The sequence below is a fragment of the Pecten maximus genome, chromosome 10 (assembly GCF_902652985.1).
Source record: "Pecten maximus chromosome 10, xPecMax1.1, whole genome shotgun sequence".
NCBI classification, from domain to species: Eukaryota; Metazoa; Mollusca; class Bivalvia; order Pectinida; family Pectinidae; genus Pecten; species Pecten maximus.
Window position 1 is genome coordinate 18,910,353 of NC_047024.1, and position 22,333 is coordinate 18,932,685.

General features: G+C 35.1%; 1 protein-coding gene across 3 annotated transcripts in view; it reads left to right on the forward strand.

Annotated features, from left to right (window-relative positions):
• The window catches only part of LOC117335474, a 116,535-nt gene that overhangs the window by 78,991 nt on the left and 15,211 nt on the right, over window positions 1-22,333 (forward strand). For all 3 annotated transcript variants that reach the window (XM_033895491.1, XM_033895490.1, XM_033895492.1), the window contains one exon: window positions 12,779-15,189. In XM_033895491.1, coding sequence (XP_033751382.1) covers window positions 14,388-15,189 — 802 coding nt within the window. In that variant the 5' untranslated portion in view covers window positions 12,779-14,387. The remainder of the gene's footprint in view (window positions 1-12,778; window positions 15,190-22,333) is intronic.

The window sequence follows — 22,333 nt, forward strand, 5'->3', positions numbered from 1 at the left end:
CTGATAGCCATGTTTGAATTTCACCGGATGTTTATCTACGGAAGAAACATAAACAAACACGATTTTGATATAGAATAGCCTAAAAACGAAATTCATTTTCTTGCCTAACTGAAGAAGATCGACTATCTGTCAGTAAGTGGCCAAAGAATATCAGCTTTCTTGTTGTTTTTGGCGACAAATGCTCATTTTCACCCGAAAATATCACAGATATCGCGACCAGGTAAGTTTACAATTTTATTATTTAAATCTATTTCGTCTTCTGCACGTTCCTACATCGTTTCACATTATATAGGTGAATAGGGGCCTACACATGTTAATATTAATACTTGATTACTTCGTGTTTCAGGGTTTTCATAATGAATTCATCACCGATTACAGTTTACACGGCCCGAGTTTAATTAACAAAGAACTGCTAGAGATCCACGTGTGTTTCAATCGTAAGTATTCAATTTACAGATTTATGCTACCATACGCCTGGGAATTTATAAGCATCCTGATTGATAGCACCCAAATATTGAGAACAAGAAGAATTTTATTTCTTTATTGACGAACTTCGACGTAGTTATATTGCATATTTATTTCTGTCACGTAACGGTAAATTCGTAATATCTTTACTACATATTTCATGCATTTTGACAAATTTCCAATTAATTTTTATGACTTCGTTTTTCAATGGAATTTATTGAAATTTCACTTACATGTAAAGAATTATTTGCTTATTCATCTGATAATATTTACAGAATTTTTTGTAGTTGATTTCAAGAGATATTGCATAAAATTTCAAAAAAAATAGCAATGACATTTTTAAGTTAGAATATAAGAACGAAAGTAACGTCACATTTCGGGCAACATGTGTATATATCTATTTTAGGGAATATATGTAAAAATATCGGTAAATGAGCTAATAATTGTCTACTATAGTATATGGAATTTGAAGAAAATACATTCAAAAACGAAGTCAATAAAATCCATTGAAAATTTGTTGTATGTCATGATCATGATCAATTCACAAAAAAATGATCTCAAGAAATGATTGAATAAAAAAAATCTGTGTTTTGGAGTATTTTGATAGTTAGTTGCATAATTTAAGATGAAACAAACTGTCAGAGAATTCTGGAGTAGCTTGATTTTTATTAAAGTACTTATCCTTATAATTAAAAGTTTTATGTTGTAGCTTTAAACTTGTATACCTGTGGCTAGCTTTTCTTGATAAAAAGACTTCCAAGCAGACATGCATGTAATAAATGACAGTAAAGTGATCAGGTGCATATATAAGGAAAATTATCTACATTTTTATATTGAACAAATCTTCACAATTATTCTAAGTTTTGATATAAAAAATATTTTAAAATTTTCTCTTTCTTCCAACAGATTATGCAGTACATTCTGAAGTGACGGAAAGCTTGAAGATATTGCATTGTGGTCCGAATTGAGGGCAATGATTCGCATAAAGCAAAAAAGGAATGAAGAGAATCAGACATTTTATTTTTCGAATTCACACTTACTTCGATTTGACCAGTTTAAGCAAGCAACATTATGCATATACCATACTTCATTGTATTCAGTATGCATTTATGCATTGTTTTTTATTTACATTTTTTTGTTGTGTTTCCTCAAGAGGAATTATGATTCGACAATTTTTACAAATGTTATTGCCCTTTTTATTTAGAATAGTATATTTTTTTTGTCTGGATCTCCTACATACACATGATATAAAATTGTGTTTTCCTGCTTGAAAAAAATATTAGAATAATTTATCAAAAGTTATTGCCCTTATACATAGATGTCCATCTGTAAATCCTTAACCTCACCCTTAAACAAATTTCGAGCTTATTAGATCAAGACTTTGCTATGGCATGAAATTATACTCAGTGGAATTGTGATTGGATAACTAATCTTGTATTTCAATGTTTGTTTTCACTTGATACAATTGTGCATTTCTCTTAGGAATGGGACTGATGTATGTATTGTTTAAGCATGCAGTATTCTCATTTAAACTGATCTCCTATATTTTCAGAACTAATTTCCTACACCATTAAATTAAGTCCCTTTTTTTGGTAATTTTTTCCTACTTTTTCAGTACTTTTTTTATACTTTTTCAGTACAAATTTCCTACTTTTTTAGTACTATTTTCCTACTTTTCTAGTACTTTTTTCCTACTTTTCCACTACTTTTTCAGTACTAATTTCCTACCTTATTGGTACTTTTTTCCTACTTTTTCAGTCCTAATTTCCTTCTTTTCAATACCATTTTCCTACTTTTTTGATACTTTTTCAGTACAAATTTCGTACTTTTTTAGTACTATTTTCCTACTTTTCTAGTACTTTTTTCCTACTTTTCCACTACTTTTTCAGTACTAATTTCCTACCCTATTGGTACTTTTTTCCTACTTTTTCAGTACTAATTTCCTGCTTTTTCTGTACCATTTTCATACTTTTTTTGTACTTTTGTACTTTTTTTGTACTTTATGGACTTACCTGTAAAAGTACTAAAAAAGTATAAAAGCACAAAAAAAGTACACCATCAATTTGGCCCTGTGCACTTTATACTATTATTGTACTTTTAATGTACTTTTTCTGTACTATATTTGTGCTTTTTCTGTACTTAATGAAAACAATAAAATGTACTAAAGGTATACTTTTGTTAGACTTTTTTTGTACTTTAGTACTTTTTTTGACTCAATTTGGAACCGTGTTGGAATATCGGTTCCAAATTGAGTCAAAAAAAGCATACTTTTTCTATGCTTTTTTAGTACTTTTTTCCCATACTTTTTTTGTACTTTATTTCGGTGTGGGTAGGCTTTATAGTCGTAAATCACCTAAAGGTAACTCCTGTAAAAATTGTTGTATACACAATAAAGATTTTTTATGTTGACAACTAAAAAAGCAGGAAATAAATTTTAAAAATCAAACTTTGCAATTTTCATGTTAATTGGTTCTTGCAATAAACTTCATTTCAACCACTGGAGAATGTATATATGATATATCTACTGTTGAATATGTCTTCCATCCCATCAGATGGGACTATATAAGAACCCTTACATATATACATACATACCATACATATATTTAAACCTAGAGAAAGAATCAGTAAAATGATCAAGGCAACAAAAGATAATAGGCTGAATGCAGATCACTGTTACTGATAATATCTGACAAGGAATACCAGCCATCTTATTTAAATGTAGATTATTATCTATGATAATTCCAAGGGCTGGGGACAATCGTGTCCTAGGAATAGGCTAGCTGGATGCTTGGTCCCAAAATTCAACCTGTTTGGAGGACGAGTTTGGATATTAATGGACTTTGCACACTAAACTTGGGCTTTTCATGTATGAAATACGGTAAAAAAAGTACATAAATCTAATAGACAATGTCCTCCTTTACATATATACATCCCGAGACGATATCACACCCGCATCAATGGTATAAACTCCAGAACTACTCCATCAAATACTCCATTTTCTAACTGGGCAGTAATCCCACCGTGGCCACCAATAATACCTTTCTGAAGTACAGGCTGCCATTGTGTGCTAATGTCTTCTTGTGCTCATGGTATCATATTTTCTAATCCTTGCAGAAAATATTTCAATCCCACCGCAGCCACCAATACTACTTACTACCTTTATGAAGTATTACTTGTGCTGATGGGGTATCATATTTTCTCATCCTTTCGGAAAACATTTCAGGGGTTTTGAAAAATTTCTTTTTGGTAGTTTTTATGCCATTTTTATGGATTTTTTTTAAAAGATCAAATAACTGTTTGACAGCAATTACTCATTCTTGATAAATGTCTATTGACTTCTCCGATGACAGGCAAATTAAATTTGATTGATTGCAACCGACACAACAATGTACGTCTGTTTTGTGATCTATATAAATATACAACAGCTGACCACCACACCCTGCATCAGGCTGAAGAATTTAAAAATTTAAGCAAAAATCGATCTAGATTATGACTAACAGTTTCACCAGTGATACACAGGATACTTAAATAATTTCTCCCACATTGTTCATTAAAATTGTCAGATTTATGAATAATTCTAAAATCAACTGCAAGTGCCAACGCAGGTTTTTTCTCCGTGTTCAAGTCAATTTACGATTTGTTGTTATTTGACTGAAAGGCATTCGTTCATACATCTTCCATTTTCTCTCCGCATCCATTTTTACAGCTCCCCCGATGATGCATTGATCTTTGCTGGCATAGTAATGCTACGTTTTTTCTTCAGTCATTTATCGAGGTCCCACAGTCCGCATCAATTCCAACCGTAAATTCGTCACCTACCCTATAAAAGTCTATTCTTCATCTAAGTAGTACATATATATTCAAAAGTAATGTGCTGTAATAATATATGCTGGTGTCTGAATTTTCATCAATATTTTCATGGACTTGAATCTGTTTCAATCTATCCATAAATCTTATCGCTTGTCGGATAATATCTGTAACCCCAGTATCAAGTATTGTGTTTTTCATTGGGTGGAAGTGATTTTCGTTCACATGTCAAACATTGTTCCCATCTCATTCAAATTTCATCGGCTGTTATCGCCTCCGAAGCTAACAAGTGACTCATATGTTGGTGGCTTGTGCTCTGAGCATCAGTCGTTTGATATTAATAGTTAATATGTTCTCAACATTTTAGCGCGATACAATTCTGATGCAGCCCATTGAAAAGCAATATCTCTGAACAACAAAGGCTGGGTTTTGAGTTAATGGTCTCTGAAATTTACATCATAACTATATGGCCATCAGGACAATGGGATGCATCCTGTATATATAACAGAAATATGAATTTTTAATATAAAATCAGGAGATATCTCTCTTATACCTCTTCTCCATTTTAGATAGCCACCAGGCTGAAATCCTCATCGCATTTTGAGGAACAGATGTTCTATAGATTGCCAGCAAGCTTTCCTGAGAAATAGATCTGAAGTAGGATTTATAGGTGTTTCTGATCTTTGTCAGTGTAATGTTTGGCATGATGACTATCCCCCACCCATCCAGGCCTGACCAATCTTCAAATCTTTCCTCCATATGTCCGGCCTCTAGAGATAAACACATCTGTACACCAAAACACAAGTCGAGCTGGGACCTTTGATAACATAGCTCATGGACAAACTATCTTTCCCTTCAAACCATTTATTTCCACGGAGATCAATGTACTTTAAATATTTTATGATGTTCTGCAAATGTGCTTTGAAATGATGCATTTGGAGATTTAAAGGAACGAATTCCAACAAAAATGCTCAAAGTAAATATTATATTAATGAAGAATATTTTTAGAGCCCAGGTGATCGAGCTTATATTAATAAAGAATATTTTTAGAGCCCAGCTGATCCAGCTAAAATTGCTGAATCAAATTTTGTGGATTTGTTGACTGAAATAGTTTACAGAAGACATGTACACTTAAGCTAACTTTAAAGTTCATAATTCAAAAGTAAATCCAGAGGTTGGGTTACAAACACCTCTTTTCCAAGGGCACCAATTATATACATCAGAGAAATTTGACAATGTATGATATACAGGGGACAGTACAGGACTTTGCATAATTTACAGATTTTCTGTTAAAGAATAAAGCAAAATTGCAATATCATATGTTATCAAACACTAATCAGTTATGGCCCACGACGACTCCCATATAAACATTGTAAGTATAATCTTTGAAATCTAATAAGTATAAGCAAAAAGAAAATTAAAAAAAAGAATATTTTTTTGCAACTCTATCAAGCATTTCCATCAGTCTGTGGCTAGACATATCAGTTCACCCAAATTATAATGTTCACAAAAGTTGTTTTCTGTCCTTTTAAAGACTATTTCCATATTATTCACATTAAATACAAAAATAATGTAGATATTCAAATTGGGAAACTTTAATATCATACTCAATATTGTAAGGACATTTTTTTTCCAATTTTTGCATGAATATCACATTGAATAATAATGATGATGATGATACACTTCAATACAATATCATTCTTAAGGGACAGTTAGGTATCTTGTACCTCCAATAAATTCACTGAATTTGTGATTTTACAGGCTAAATGAAACATATCGGTTCATGTTGACATTTAAATCTGTGAAATCCTCCCTAGATTTACACAATTATTATCTATAGATTTTTTTAGCTCCTTGTAGTGTAGCATACATCCTTAAACCGACTAATTGCGGTAACCTAGCATACATCCTTAAACCGACTGTAATTGCGGTAAGCTAGCATACATCCTTAAACCGACTGTAATTGCGGTAAGCTAGCATACATCTGTAAACCGACTGTAATTGCGGTAACCTAGCATACATCCTTAAACCGACTGTAATTGCGGTAACCTAGCATACATCCTTAAACCGACTGTAATTGCAGTAAGCTAGCATACATCCTTAAACCGACTGTAATTGCGGTAACCTAGCATACATCCTTAAACCGACTGTAATTGCGGTAAGCTAGCATACATCTGTAAACCGACTGTTATTGCGGTAACCTAGCATACATCCTTAAACCGACTGTAATTGCGGTAACCTAGCATACATCCTTAAACCGACTGTAATTGCGGTAACCTAGCATACATCCTTAAACCGACTGTAATTGCGGTAACCTAGCATACATCCTTAAACCGACTGTAATTGCGGTAAGCTAGCATACATCCTTAAATACATCCTTAAACAGACTGTAATTGCGGTAAGCTAGCATACATCCTTAAATCAACTTAAATATAATTTTATTCTAATAGAATGATGTCATTTGTTGTTCTGCCCTAAGGTGAAGAAAGGTAATCTTCCATGAAAACAAAACCAGTACAATAGCCATGATGACATCCTCTCAACACCCAATTGTTACAAATTGTCCTCTCCATTGTGCTGGACAAAAATTGTCTGCTGCGGTCCATTAATTCAATATCTGGTGATATTTCCCGATGTGATTATTATAATGAAAATAAATCCTTTCCACACCAATTACAGATTTAAATAGGGTCATTTTCACCATCTGCCATTTTCTTGACCCAATCATATCAAGAGACACATCCGTCTTCTTTGTCCCCACAGTATCATAACACTTTTGAAAAAAAGTTTCTGTCCAAATTCCGCACATCAGGGAATCCTGTAATCTGATTGGTCATTTTTCATGTTCTTGGTGATGTCTCTGAAACACATTTCTGTGTGACTCGCCAGCTGACAATGTCAATTAGTGCTGGATAATTAAAAGCTATGGATCTTAGATGTCTTCATCTGGCACTCATCCAACAGCCAATTACTGAATATAATACAAAATGGCAGCTCCTTTATTGATGATGGTTCTATTGTAATCATGGACAAGCCATTATCATTACCACGGTAATGAACTACTCTGATAAAACAAAAAAATAACTGGAAACAGGGTTCACTGAAACTCAAATCTCTGATAAAAGAACGGGCTAGGTGTGAGTGAAGTATAAAACCTGGTGTCAAGTATCCCACACTTTTCCTCAAACCCCAATGCCCCCCCCCCCCATCCATCCCCCCCTTTTAGTGTTAACTCCAAATCCTCCAACACATCCAACAAAGAAAATCCTGCCCTGTGAATCATTTTGAAGACAACATAAGAAACATATCCACATTAAATAAAATCCTTGTAAGGACCTCTCTGAATAAAGTACATCATATTGACTGGGACATGCTGATACTCATATACAGGGAATCTTGTTATTGTACCTAAACTGACAAGAAATCGGTTCTGAATAGACAGGTTCTGTTATATTGAGTGGAACTAAAGTTAAATCCCCTTAAGACAGGTTTTATCTGTTTTCACCCAAGAGCAATGGCACTAGTTTACACAATTTACCAATAGGCTTGTTGTACTGTATTTGCATAAAATTGATAATATGCCATGTAATAATTAAATCTGGACCCTCAATACTTCAACAATGGCCGCCAAAGTATTTTAGTACACTAGAGTCTCAACATGAACTGCATCTTTTAAGGCAGTGCTGGTTTAGACAGGTTTCTGGATCAGATTAGGCAGTGCTGGTTTAGACAGGTTTCTGGATAAGTTTAGGCAGTGCTGGTTTAGACAGGTTTCTGGATCAGATTAGGCAGTGCTGGTTTAGACAGGTTTCTGGATCAGATTAGGCAGTGCTGGTTTAGACAGGTTTCTGGATCAGTTTAGGCAGTGCTGGTTTAGACAGGTTTCTGATCAGTTTAGGCAGTGCTGGTTTAGACAGGTTTCTGGATCAGATTAGGCAGTGCTGGTTTAGACAGGTTTCTGGATCAGATTAGGCAGTGCTGGTTTAGACAGGTTTCTAGATAAGTTTAGGCAGTGCTGGCTTAGACAGGTTTCCTGACCAGTTTAGGCAGTGCTGGTTTAGACAGGTTTCTGGAGCAGATTAGGCAGTGCTGGTTTAGACAGGTTTCTGGATCAGTTTAGGCAGTGCTGGTTTAGACAGGTTTCTAGATAAGTTTAGGCAGTGCTGGTTTAGACAGGTTTCTTGACCAGTCTAGGTAATGCTGGTTTAGACAGGTTTCTAGATAAGTTTAGGCAGTGCTGGCTTAGACAGGTTTCCTGACCAGTTTAGGCAGTGCTGGTTTAGACAGGTTTCTGGATCAGATTAGGCAGTGCTGGTTTAGACAGGTTTCTGGATTACAAAGGGATAAATTGCACAAGTACATTTGATATAGCATCAGACTCGACTCCAAAACATCAAGATCTTAAGCTTAATTCAGAACAACACATTTATTTTTAACTTCAGATATTCAGCAAAATCTGAGAAACCAATTCACACTTCAATATTCTATTATGTTCTCAACTAAAATTCAGAATAACTTTTATCGATCATCATTCCTTTTTTTAAGCTTCTCCGCTAAATTAAAGAACAGAGCTAGGAAATTGTCTTAGGTTTAAAACAAATCATATATAGGTTACCGTTTTGGAGTAAAAGTTCAGCATACCAACATTCTCTTTTGAATCCAATTTCTAACGCAATGGCAGCTAAAATGTGAAATGGAATCCTTTTAACAAAACCTGCAATTTTATGTGAAGTATGTAAATTGGTTAAATTGACAGTTTCCTTTCTAGAAATCCGTTTCATTTAAATTTACCGTTAGACATCAATACTGCTGATGAGACTCCGATGTGTTCAGTCGAACTGGGAGAAGTTTACAAAATTGCTGCATGCTATTTTACCGTTTTATAATGATATTTTGTTTGATGGTGTTACGGCTTCGACAATAAGACACACAGAAACTAATTACCTTTTCTCAGGAGTTTAAAAATGAATTCCGAACAAAACGCTATTAGCGTATAAGAAATGTGAGGAGTGAAGGTGACTTGGTCCTGTCGACCGTAGCTTTCCTGTGTTGAATTGTCAGTCTCGTGCAATACAATTATACTTTTGACGGCAATTACCTAATCGAGAAATCGTCAGCGTTCTGTTGGTTTACGATCACTGTTGTGGTGTCAATTCTCCAAATGATACTTGTAAAATTAAAAAATAATTCCGAACTCATTCCAACTAACCTTGCACCCGATGGCACCAACAAGTGTTTTGCTTTTTTGTTGTGATGCCCTTAAGGAATATTTTCGCTACATGGGGTGCTGTTTTCTCTTTCATTCTTGTCGTGATGCCCTAGGGGCTAATTTCACGAGGCAAGGTGGCAAGTGTTTTCTATAAGCCAAGGACTGCATGCCTTTGACATATATACAAATCATACTTGCAACTACTCAAAGCAAAAACATTAAAATGAAAAACATGTGGTTGGTTTAAAAGTCTTTATAAATATTTTATAAATCTCCGATCTAAGGATTCTGAGGAACATGAATGCTGTGGCACAAAATTGGAAAATTCCTTCGTCTCCGAATTTGAGGAAGTAATGATCCATTTTTGCATTTATAATGAAAATTTGACTCTCGGCCAGGCTGTGGAATGAAATTACAATTCCAAAAGGATCACTTTAATTAAGAACAAACCAGTTTTATTTCCACAAAAATTGTCTGCGTACAATTTCCATTCCGTAATAAGACTCTACGAGAGTTAATATCCGATAAATTCGGCCAACGCACTTGATAAGAATTATTCTGGACACCTAAACCAATCCCTTTAATAAGACTTCAATTTTCACAGAATTTCAGACAATCTGGTGTAATTTCTATCGACTGTGCCTGGCTATTTGTAACCATTTAACATTAATACGACTTCATTAGATAACATTTCTCGTAAATTCTCTGGAGGAAATTTCCCTCCTCCTGGAAACATTGGTTGAGAAATCATTACGAGACATCACCTGATTCCAATTTCCATAGAAATGAAGGCAGACATCTCCCGGGTATCTATTAAGCGCGGCATTTTATGTAAATGTGGTACAGGCGGGGACCTTGGGAGATTACAGACCCCTAGGGGACAATCAGCTACAATTTTCTGTTTTTGCATGATGCATCAATATTTATTATCAAATCAGGGCTCCTTATTACTCATCACAGGTTTTCCTAATAACACATCACAGGGAGAGTCGATAGAGGAGGGATGGGCATTGAGGAGGGATCGTACCTTACTAGTGGAGGGACGGATTGTATATATCATATATATTAATGGACGGGGAAATATTAGTACACATTAGTTAAAAAAAGCGGAGAAATGTAGGGGGAGGGATGGTAGAAAAAACAGTAACAGTGAAAATTGAATCGCCACAATTATCTGATGGGTCATAAACATAAAATGTAATCAAGTAGTGATGTTCCAGTCCTTGCGGGTGCATATTTAAACATTTCCCTGATTGTGAATGTATGACCGATCCAATTATCAAACGCTAAAATGTGCTACAGGAATCATGAGACCATGAGACCATGGGACCATTGCAGAAGACAAGATTGTCTCTTGGCATGCAATCAAATTGATAAGGTGTCACACCCATACTGTAACATGGAACGTTCCAGATCAAACACTGGACCGACTGAATACCTCTCAGAAGGGGGTGTGGTGTAATCAAAGCCAACCTCTTCCATGACAAAACAGAATTTTTAAGAAAGTGAAATATATGAGAATATTAAGATTTCATTTCAACTGTCTGCAGGCAAACATGCCATCTCTGAGTATCATAGTGACACTATGATGGCCACGATAGACCTATAATCCTATTCATATTTAAATTCCCTATATTGTATGTCTAACATGTTACCGTATTTGAAAGTTAAATGAGTACGTGGACGATCGTATCACGATTTCGTCTCCTCACTCGCTATATTGTCTACTTCCCCTGGAGACAAGTCTGCCTGCGGAGAAATCTAGAGTTGGTAAACCTTATCGAAACAGACTAGGTGAAACACTTCAAACTAATGCTTCTAAGTCCCAAATGTTCAGCTGTAAATTAGATTTTAATTCAGCGTATGATGAGCGGAGAACCAACAATAACCGTTACATAGATGGTGCAGTCTGCTCCGCGCACATCATCACTTAAAAGATAACCTGATTTATCACGAGTTACACACTTATTCTGTTTAATCTAATAAGTGCTACACTTTGCGTAGAACTCAACGTGATAGAGAATATTGAATTATAACTATACTGGCACAATCTATTAAAAAAAATTGATTTTTTTTTCTCTCTTCACCATATTGCATTACGCAATGAAACAATTTTGCAACTTTCTATTATTTTTTTTTCAGCAACCAAAAATATTTTGGTATTTCTATTCTGCATATAATTGCAAAACTTTGTTATTCTATCAAAACCAAGTGTTTCACATGGAAACAACTTATTTCAAGCTCTCTCAGTTCACTACTCACATTTTTTAATTTGCTATTTCTATCTCTGAAATAATCTTTCTCGAAATATTTTTGTTCCCTAGCTAGCTATGATGATATTGTATTTCTTGTTTTCTAAGGAAATGATAAATGTTGTAAATGGTAATATTAGATTGAAAATGACATATTTCAAATGTATGCATTAAATTTAACTTTAAAAGGAGGTGAAACTGCCCAACAATATATTGTCCCTCGCTTCACATTTTTCACATTTTTCACATGTATATGGTCAGTGCCAAAGTCGATATTTTCCTCCTTTTGGTCACTGTCAAAGTCAATATTTTCCTCCTTTTGAATCAATCAGAAAAGGCTTAACAATTATAGAAAACATTTCATAATCCCTCACCTCCCGGACTTAACGTATGCATCAAAATTTATAACTAAGGGCTATAACTCTATGTAGAAAAATACAAAACCCAACTTTTGGATGTTAACACTCCTACAATCTAAAGATGTCTTCAGCAACAGGTTGACCCAAGAACTCATGATCAAATTAAAGGACTGCAAACCGTTACTGTACTGTATAAATACTGCTTGGGGACTAATGATTGAAGAAGTAATGAGACCTTTGTTTATCAGTAACCATTTTGGTCACCAATTACAATAAATCATATTTTTGGTGACCTATATCACTGATGAGAATTTTAATACACTCTTTACACAAACTCCTGGATACTAAATCCATTCCTTCTATTTTCATTCCATTCTTGATCCTCACTATCGGTCTGAAATCTAGATTTTTAACGTCAACCAGAAATATAATGAGGTCAACTATCCCATAAAAACTAAATTAAACCATTTTTATATCCACTTTTGAAAAGTCTCTCTACAGATACCCCTGAGGTCAAATGCTCCTTGGTGTGGAAACAATATGGAGGTTTATTTATTATCATGACACCTCAACTGTAATGGTCACATTAGCTGTAACACACTGGCAGAATACGCCTGTAACGATTCTGTTATAAAAACGTGCGATATTTTTCATTAAATCTAATTTCTTCTCATTTTCTTTGACAGGTTGCGAATCCACATTAGCAGTTATTGAATGACCTCTTGTCATTCTCTCGGGGGAGAAAGAGACTGGTGTAACAAGAGACTCAGCCTCATCACCAAGACAATAGGCGTGGCACAGAGAACCATCAGCCCTACCCCAGGGGATATGTACTCTATGGTATCCCGGTAGACAGAGTTGAGTGTAAAAGTACACTGGAACTTTTCACGTTGACAATAGCCACAGAACCAATAACAAATACCCCCAACCCACGGGACATGTTACTTGTCCAATCTCGAGACTCCTATTGCATTAAGCAGTAGTCATTCCAGGACCACAGAGAAGCTGTCGCCTCTGTCGCGCCAGTGGTGACAATGTTAATTTATTCGCCTCTCCGAGCTGTCGAATTGTATTGACTGTTGTTGGTGGCAGCGTGTGACGGTGTGAATGAGGGTGGGGGGGATCAAGGACTCCCTTCACATGGGAGGGTAAACATTTGCAGCAGGCGCTCTCAATTCACTGTCCACATGTAGTACAGCACTACACAGTTCTGAGTCAATAAAGTATATACCAGAGACTGGATAGCCAAACTGGAACCTAAGTCAACACGTCTGAAGGAAGACTGAATCTATATACTATACTGAACCTATGTCAACAAACACCTGCAGGAGAGAGTCTTACTGTTGAATGTCACTGGTACAACCGGCTTCCATTGTCAACAAACCTCCTGTTTAATTCAAAAGCATGAAGAACCTAATTATATAGTGGAGAATTATTTAACACGTTTGATGTCTACAGGTCTCCGCTACCCAGTCGCTTACTCATTGTGTGGAAAGTGCCAGCAACACACACAACACTGGAGAAAATTATCGGAGAATTTTTCATGGAAACTCCCGAGAGTGGCAACAGCCCGTAATCTGAACATGTTACTCAAGTGAACACAGAGCTCATGAGAGAACGCAGGGGAATTAAACCGAGGAAATCCAATAGCTCTCCAAGATTCGGAATCACTAGTATGCACAGCAGGGCTACACTGCCACGACGTAAAGACACAGGTGTTTCTCTATGACGTGTCAACCGCAATGATTTTTTTCTCTGCCTGCAGGTAAATCTATATCATACACCGAGGCAGCCAAGAAGGTTGTGATAGATAAGTTGCAGCAACTCTTGTGTTTTACTTATCTTTATCTTATACACTCGATCCACTCAAGAAAGTTTTAAGATTTGCCAAGCATGGAATAGATTATCACCAAAACTTGGAATCTGTGAGGTTATGTTATATGGAAAACATTAAAAGGAAACTCAGGATTTTTATTGTGTGAACGGGAACTATATTCTACATCTGGTTGTGATACCGAAATCCTTCTCGGCAGCCAATGTCAAAATCAAAAAACCTTTCCAACACTAAATGTCAATTCCATTTGCGGAGGATGCACGGAAATAAAATAGTGACGGTATGCAGGTCTGGTTTGTTTTCCGAAGCCATGGAAACGACATGTTCAACATATTTAAGGTTCATCATACCGGTGTGAATGCCTCTATAACACAACCAAAATGATATTTTCTGTACGAAAAAAAGAAGTGACATAAATCTATATTTATATTTATATCTATGTAAATCTACCAAAGACAAAAATGTATTTTTCACGAGTACATAAGCGTAAGACGTTGTTACTTACAATGACGTTTTTTCTGTTGAGTTTTGTATTGACTCTGAACTTAATGGTCAACCAGTTGCAGGGCTCCGACAATGTTGAGCAAAGAGAATCTGTCCATGGCGAGATTCTGATGGACTCAGAGTTGTTCAGGGGAAATTACATCATTGCGAAAAGTCAGCGGCAACCCAAAGCGGCAATTGAGAAAATTCACAGTGATTCAGACAGTGGACAAAGTGTGATTGGTAATGGCCGATCTAGAGGTTTTCAAATCAATGGAAATTATCAAAATGTGATTTCACAGGAAGTTTTTACTGGAAAGTTTAAAGATAAGAAATATAATTTTCTGAGATTAAATGGCGTGGGTAAAGAAGTGAAAGTAGAAAATGTTCGTAATCACAAAAACAAAGGTCGTGAAACCAATGGGAGGGATGAAAGTGAGGATTACAATGATTACGAAGAGGATATTGAGAAAGTTGTAATCGAGGAAACTGAGGAGGATGAGGAGGACGAAAATGAGGAGGAGGATGAAGATGAATTAAATGATAAAAAAGTAGAAACAAATGTTCTAAATGTGAACAATAATCTCTTGAAATCCAAAGACAAATTGAGTGGTTTCACCAAGCCTCCGTTACAATATAAGGAAGTTCCGGATAAGAAACGCATTGCATTCAATCACCAAGGTCATCTGAAGGACAACGCAGAACCCGAGCTGACAATTACTGACATCGTACATGATGGGATATACTGGTCTCCTGCCGTGGAGAATCTCGTACCAAAAGGTAAGTTAACTGTCACGAATCAATAGAAGTTACTCAGCACCAGAACTATGACAGCTACGAGAGACTGTTTATGTAGCCTGCGTACAATTTCTATACTGTAACAATCACATCCCAAAGATAGCTAGCATTTTAAGTGATTTTTGTCTTGTTCGGAAACAGTAAAAATTTCCCTTGAATATTGCATGAGATATTCTGCCATGTTTTAAATGTTCTGTGATTGAAGAGATCTGGTACAAAATCCATCTCTGTCACGAAAAAAAAAAATTGACATAGTTAAGGTTTCCAAACATGATCAGCAATGGCATCTAATCTGTCTTGAATTTCTAGGAAATATAAATGTTAAAATCCGTCAGACATCTTTCAAAAGTTTGTAGCCATTTGTCAAATATCGGTGAAGACAAAAATCACTGTAAAATGAAATACCATCATCCTCATTTATAATTTTTTTACTTTTTTTTCTCACTTCGCTACAACCAGAATCATTCAAACAGAAATAAAACATTTGCTAATCTTCCACAAGAAATGACTCAATCTAATAAAAAACGCCCAAATAGTAATCAAACGCATACATCAATTTCTCAACTGAATCTGTCTGTTAGCTTTTCTGTGACTTTAAATTCATCCTGCAGCTAACTGCTTAGCAACCTGCCTGGAAACAAATCTGAAACCATAGGAAACAATCTGTCATAAAAACATTGTACAATACCACAATACATACATCAAACATTCAACTACACAATTCTTCAGCTCTGCTGAGAGATGACTAAACTGTTTCTGTATCTTGGACCATCATGAGGCTGGTACAGATGGATGATGGTATTATCATGGGATGGATCGGTAATCTCCGCCACAAAGAAATTTGACATGTCTAAACAAAATCAGGCTGATACAATCAGCCATTTTCTAGATTAGTCCAACAAAATTCATCAATCTTGTCATTTCATTGGGAATTGGGCCTAAAAGAAAATGGCAAAATAGTGACTATCGACCCTAGTTTTAATGTTTCAAGATTCCGTGCTAAATCAGGACGCCTCAACCTAGATAATGGTTCTGTATAGCTGACAAAAAAATACATCTCACTGGAAAGAGATACCCTTGAGAGAAGCTATTTAATGTCAAGTTATGTGTGACAAAATGTCATCATTTCATGGTATAATTAAAGTAGGTATGATCCGTTAGTCGGGAACCATGGAGACTAGATCTCTGTGGATCTGTATATAGCCTGTGTACATGCAAGCATTCTAGTCAAATTTTTATTGTAATCAACGAATCACTTTCATCTTCAGAAACATCAACTATGATGAATTTTCCTCCTGGAGCACTTTTTTTCTGCTTTTGATTATGCAACAGACATTCATGGCATTTTATAAAAAAAAAAATATCAAAAAACAAAATTACAATAAATGTCACAGCAATTTTTTTTTATGATCATGTCAAAGCCAGATGTGATCAATTTTAGTTTCCGTTGTTAATTAGACTTCAAATAAAATGTTTACTGAGTTATAAATATCAATAAATTAGTAAGCTTTGATCTAAGTTGAGTGGAGAAGTAATTTTCCAATATTTCCTGTTATAAAAGAAATCAATACCTAAAGCATACATCAAAGCGTCTGATTGAGTCTAGCCTTTTATATGTTGCTTTTCAATCTGTAATGATCAAATATATTTTTTTAAGGTAGAAACCAGTTTCAAAAGAATTAACGAACATATTGAAAGTCCAGGTACCTACACAAATAATTTTCATAGCATACATGTATGTCACAATAAAAACCAGATTATCATAACAAATTGTTGATTTGGACTAAAAAGTGCAGTAGATTATCTCAAGTTTTCTGTTACCAGTCATAAACATTCTACTTTTATATTAAAATTAATATTATCATTTCACTTATAATTTTACTGTTCTGCATTACACTTGTAACAGACCGTATCTTTTGTTTAAACTTTTTATATTTATGCAAACCAGGTTTTTTAATTCCATTTTGATAACATCTTGAAATGAATTTTTAAGATAGTTATAAAACGAAAGATTTTCGCCATCACGAACATGTAGTCATTTGTTATCAAATACAAGGTCTACTTTACTCTGAATCTTATATTTTATCACACCGATATGATATCGTCAATATAAATAATTTTGTTCGTGACAAATAAAGTATTTATGAAAACCTCCTGAAACATTATACATTTTTAATCTACATTTCTAAGTATTTCATTAAAAGCTCCAGTGAGTGGAATACATTATGGATGGTCACGATTAAAACCTGCCCGAAGTCACCACCAGAGGGAGCCCATAACATGTGTACATGCAATGCACATGCAGGTGACATTCGTAATTCCCTTACATCGTTACAACCAAAGGGGATAGGTCTAATTCAATTTTATTTTTCGTGTTGAGTCGTAATCCTATTTACAAGGGAAATCAACGACACAATATCTACAGCAAGGCCTTATTTAAAGCTCTGATACCAGTAATGATTTTCGAATAGAAACGAAAGCTATAAACGATGTTTGTTTTTTTCACTGGAAACACTAAAGAGCTCGACTACCCAGCGGGAAACATTTTATGTGACACAGGCATATTTTCTATGGTGTCAACTCCTTGTGGTAGCTTTTGATGGATTCAATGGTGGATAAAAACATCTTCTCGGGGATTATACAGCCATGGGACTAATGTCAGCCAAAAGATACAATGAACTACACTGCGACATGCAAACCATCGATAAAATCCGAGCTCGGATTTAAATTGATGGTTTTGTGAACAAAGTAGTTCAACCATGCCAGTAAACGGTTACTTTTCGAGAACTTTATGTCAAAGCATAGTCACCATTAAAATCTGATACGACCAATTCTTGTGATACACCTTTCAAAGTCAGTGTATAGTTTTACGCACCGGATACCGATATTAATCTCGGGATCGATATGATTGCTCATTTTAACACACTGTAGTCTTTAAAAGTTACTGAACTTGAATCACATTTCACTGTAATCTACGTCCCAGCAGGGAGATCAGATTGCAGGTTTTGAAAGTTATTTTAAAATGACTCCCAGATTATGCTTTGTTTTCTGGTGGTACAAATCTAAGATAGAAACATCAGACCACTAAATACTAATGGAACATACAAGTCACTGTACATTAATTGAGATTAAATGTGATCAAGTGGAGCTTTTAAAGTTCAAAGCAGTCGATAAAAGGTTAGAGGTCATTCTAAATTTCTGAAATAAATCCACAAATTTAATGAGATCACAATGACCCATTATGGGTATTACCTGAACTATTATCTTCAAGTTATAGTAGAAAATAATGTTTAAAATGTCACATTCACTGTACATATGTAGAATGGCGAAGGTCAAGATATCACAAACTCTGTAAATTGATATTCATCATTCAGCAGGCGACCTTTGGATGCTATCAACAGCCTACATGTATATATACCAAATGAAATTCAAATTTTCTCAAAACTGATTCCATTAAAGAAGAGATCTCCACCTAGCTTTGTGTTTTTGCCTAAAACATTATTTTTCTGACTTTAAACTGTGAAGAAATTAGTGGGATAATTTCATATTGTTATGGCAATAATTCGTCCTGCAAATCGTAATTGTCTGCTTGAATTAAACAGTATACCGGCCATGGCTCCATTTTAATCTATCACCACCAAAACTTGTCAACATAAGTAAGGACATTCTAAACTTACCCTCCTAATTATCCTGGAACAACATTAGAATTTTATCTATTTCCAATAATAGGTGGAATGAAACAATGGGAAATAAAGTGAGACAATGTTATGTGAGTTTGATGAAGGTTTCTCACAGTAATGGTGATTGAAGTCAGTCGGGGACTTTCTGTCCAGAATGCCTGATGTTTTCTTCCCTTTAGTTCAGGGGAGAAACATTGATTGCAGTGAAGACCAATTTGTCTGGAGTTAATTGTCTGATAAATAATGTACGCCATCCCTGTCCCCAAAGATGGATGCTCAATTTGGTACAGCGTAGTCTCCACACCTCAATTAAATGGCCACATTGAAAACTGCCCTAATATAGATTAATGCCACCTACCACAAATTCACCTCACACCCTCTACAACACAATTTGGTGGTCAATTGTTCTGTACGGACATTGTTCTGTACGGCTTAACTAGAGACCCCGGTGTCATATAAGATAAGTATCCCCCATAGGATTTGTATCCGGATACTAAAACTGGCCATAGGATTTGTATCCCCCCCATAGGAAAAGTATCCCCCCTATTCATATGAAACCTTATCTGTATATGTGTGTTCAATACAATGAATTTATATACTAGAAAGTATTAATGAACTCTTTTTTTGATAATTGGAGGATTAAAGGAGTTTTTAAGGTATTGGGAGAATGGACTGCAGGGGTGTATGTTTATACACAGACTTATCTATTTAATCATGACATGTCAATTCAAGTGACAGCAAATATGATATATACAGTTTGCAGTGGTTCCCTGTTCACTTTTATATATGTATTCCTCTCTGCATACCTGGTGACTCTTACACTTAGGTGTATAAATGATTGTCATCAAAGACAATTAGGGAGGGGTGGTGAGCAGTCATGCATGGGGTCAGGGTGTGATGTACACACAATCAGCAGGATGGCCATGGACTTGACAGGTGTGAATTTAATGTGGATGATGTGTGTTGTGACAAGCATTAATTAAAAAAGTCTTAAACTTATAAATATTAGGATTTGGTTTGGTTTAAAGAAAATACCTCATAAAGTTTTAGGCTTATTTTTTTTATTTAAACATTTATTACTATTATAATATTGTCCATATTTCTGTAGTATTAATTATTATTATATATAATCTATAAATATAAGTTATTACCTAGTATTGTGTGATATAAATGAATATTTAATAATAGCTTAGATTTATTAAAGGTTATATATCTACATACCATTTTTTCCAATTTCCAGAAAGACATGGATTTTTACATCAATAATTAAAAAAAAAAAATTAAGTTTTTGCTGGTTCGTTTAAATATGGTTTTCTCCATTTACAACTTGACAAGATCAATTGGATACATACAATATTAACAAAACAAAAATAATCTATCTTTTAACATAACTTTCTTTAACATAAATATGCTGATTTCTATAGCCATAGGATTTGTATCCCCCCTATACTTTTTCATTTCAGTTGATTTCTATAGCCGTAGGAATTGTATCCGCCATACTTTGTCATATAAGTTGATTTCTATAGCCATAGGAATTGTATCCCCCTACTTTATGTCAGTTAAGCTTATTTCTATAGCCGTAGGAATTGTATCCCCCCTATACTTTGTCATTTCAGTTGGTTTCTATAGCTGTAGGATTTGTATCCCCCCCTACTTTATGTCATTTAAGCTGATTTCTATAGCCGTAGGAATTGTATCCCCCCTACTTTATGTCATTTAATCTGATTTCTATAGCTGTAGGAATTGTATCCCCCCTACTTTATGTCATTTAAGCTGATTTCTATAGCCGTAGGAATTGTATCCCCCCTACTTTGTGTCAGTTAAGCTTATTTCTATAGCCGTAGGATTTGTATCCCCCCTACTTTGTCATTTAATCTGATTTCTATAGCCATAGGATTTGTATCCCCCCTACTTTATGTCATTTAAGTTGATTTCTATAGCCGTAGGAATTGTATCCCCCTACTTTATGTCATATAAGTTGATTTCTATAGCCATAGGATTTGTATCCCCCCTACTTTATGTCATTTAATCTGATTTCTATAGCCGTAGGATTTGTATCCCCCCTACTTTATGTCATTTAATCTGATTTCTATAGCCGTAGGAATTGTATCCGCCATACTTTGTCATATAAGTTGATTTCTATAGCCGTAGGATTTGTATCCCCCCTACTTTATGTCATATAAGTTGATTTCTATAGCCATAGGAATTGTATCCCCCCTACTTTATGTCAGTTAAGCTTATTTCTATGGCCATAGGATTTGTATCCCCCCTACTTTATGTCAGTTAAGCTTATTTCTATAGCCGTAGGAATTGTATCCCCCCTATACTTTGTCATTTCAGTTGGTTTCTATAGCTGTAGGATTTGTATCCCCCCCTACTTTATGTCATTTAAGCTGATTTCTATAGCCGTAGGAATTGTATCCCCCCTACTTTATGTCATTTAATCTGATTTCTATAGCTGTAGGAATTGTATCCCCCCTACTTTATGTCATTTAAGCTGATTTCTATAGCCGTAGGAATTGTATCCCCCCTACTTTGTGTCAGTTAAGCTTATTTCTATAGCCGTAGGATTTGTATCCCCCCTACTTTGTCATTTAATCTGATTTCTATAGCCATAGGATTTGTATCCCCCCTACTTTATGTCATTTAATCTGATTTCTATAGCCGTAGGAATTGTATCCCCCTACTTTATGTCATTTAAACTGATTTCTATAGCCATAGGATTTGTATCCCCCCTACTTTATGTCATTTAATCTGATTTCTATAGCCGTAGGATTTGTATCCCCCCTACTTTATGTCATTTAATCTGATTTCTATAGCCGTAGGAATTGTATCCCCCCTACTTTATGTCATTTAAGCTGATTTCTATAGCCGTAGGAATTGTATCCCCCCTACTTTATGTCATTTAAGCTGATTTCTATAGCCGTAGGAATTGTATCCCCCCTACTTTATGTCATTTAATCTGATTTCTATAGCCGTAGGAATTGTATCCCCCATACTTTGTGTCAGTTAAGCTTATTTCTATAGCCGTAGGATTTGTATCCCCCCTACTTTATGTCATTTAATCTGATTTCTATAGCCATAGGATTTGTGTCATCCCCTACTTTATGTTAGACAAGAGGCCCAATGGGCCTAAACGGTCACCTGATGACAATGATATTACCATCGAGCTGTCATCCCATGCTAAAAAATTTGAACAAAGTTAGAATGAATTCCAATAGAAAAGAATGAATTCCAATAGAAATCAAACAAATGAAAGTCAAAATTGTGATTTCCTGATACAAGAGGCCCAATGGGCCTGTATCACTGACCTGGCTCTACAGCAAGTTTGCAGTTGATTGAGGTCATTTCTACATGCAGATACTATGCTGATAACCAATTTATTAAAATATCAGAGTAAAGTAGGTTTATTCATTTCAATAAATTTCTAGTCATTCATTCTAGCA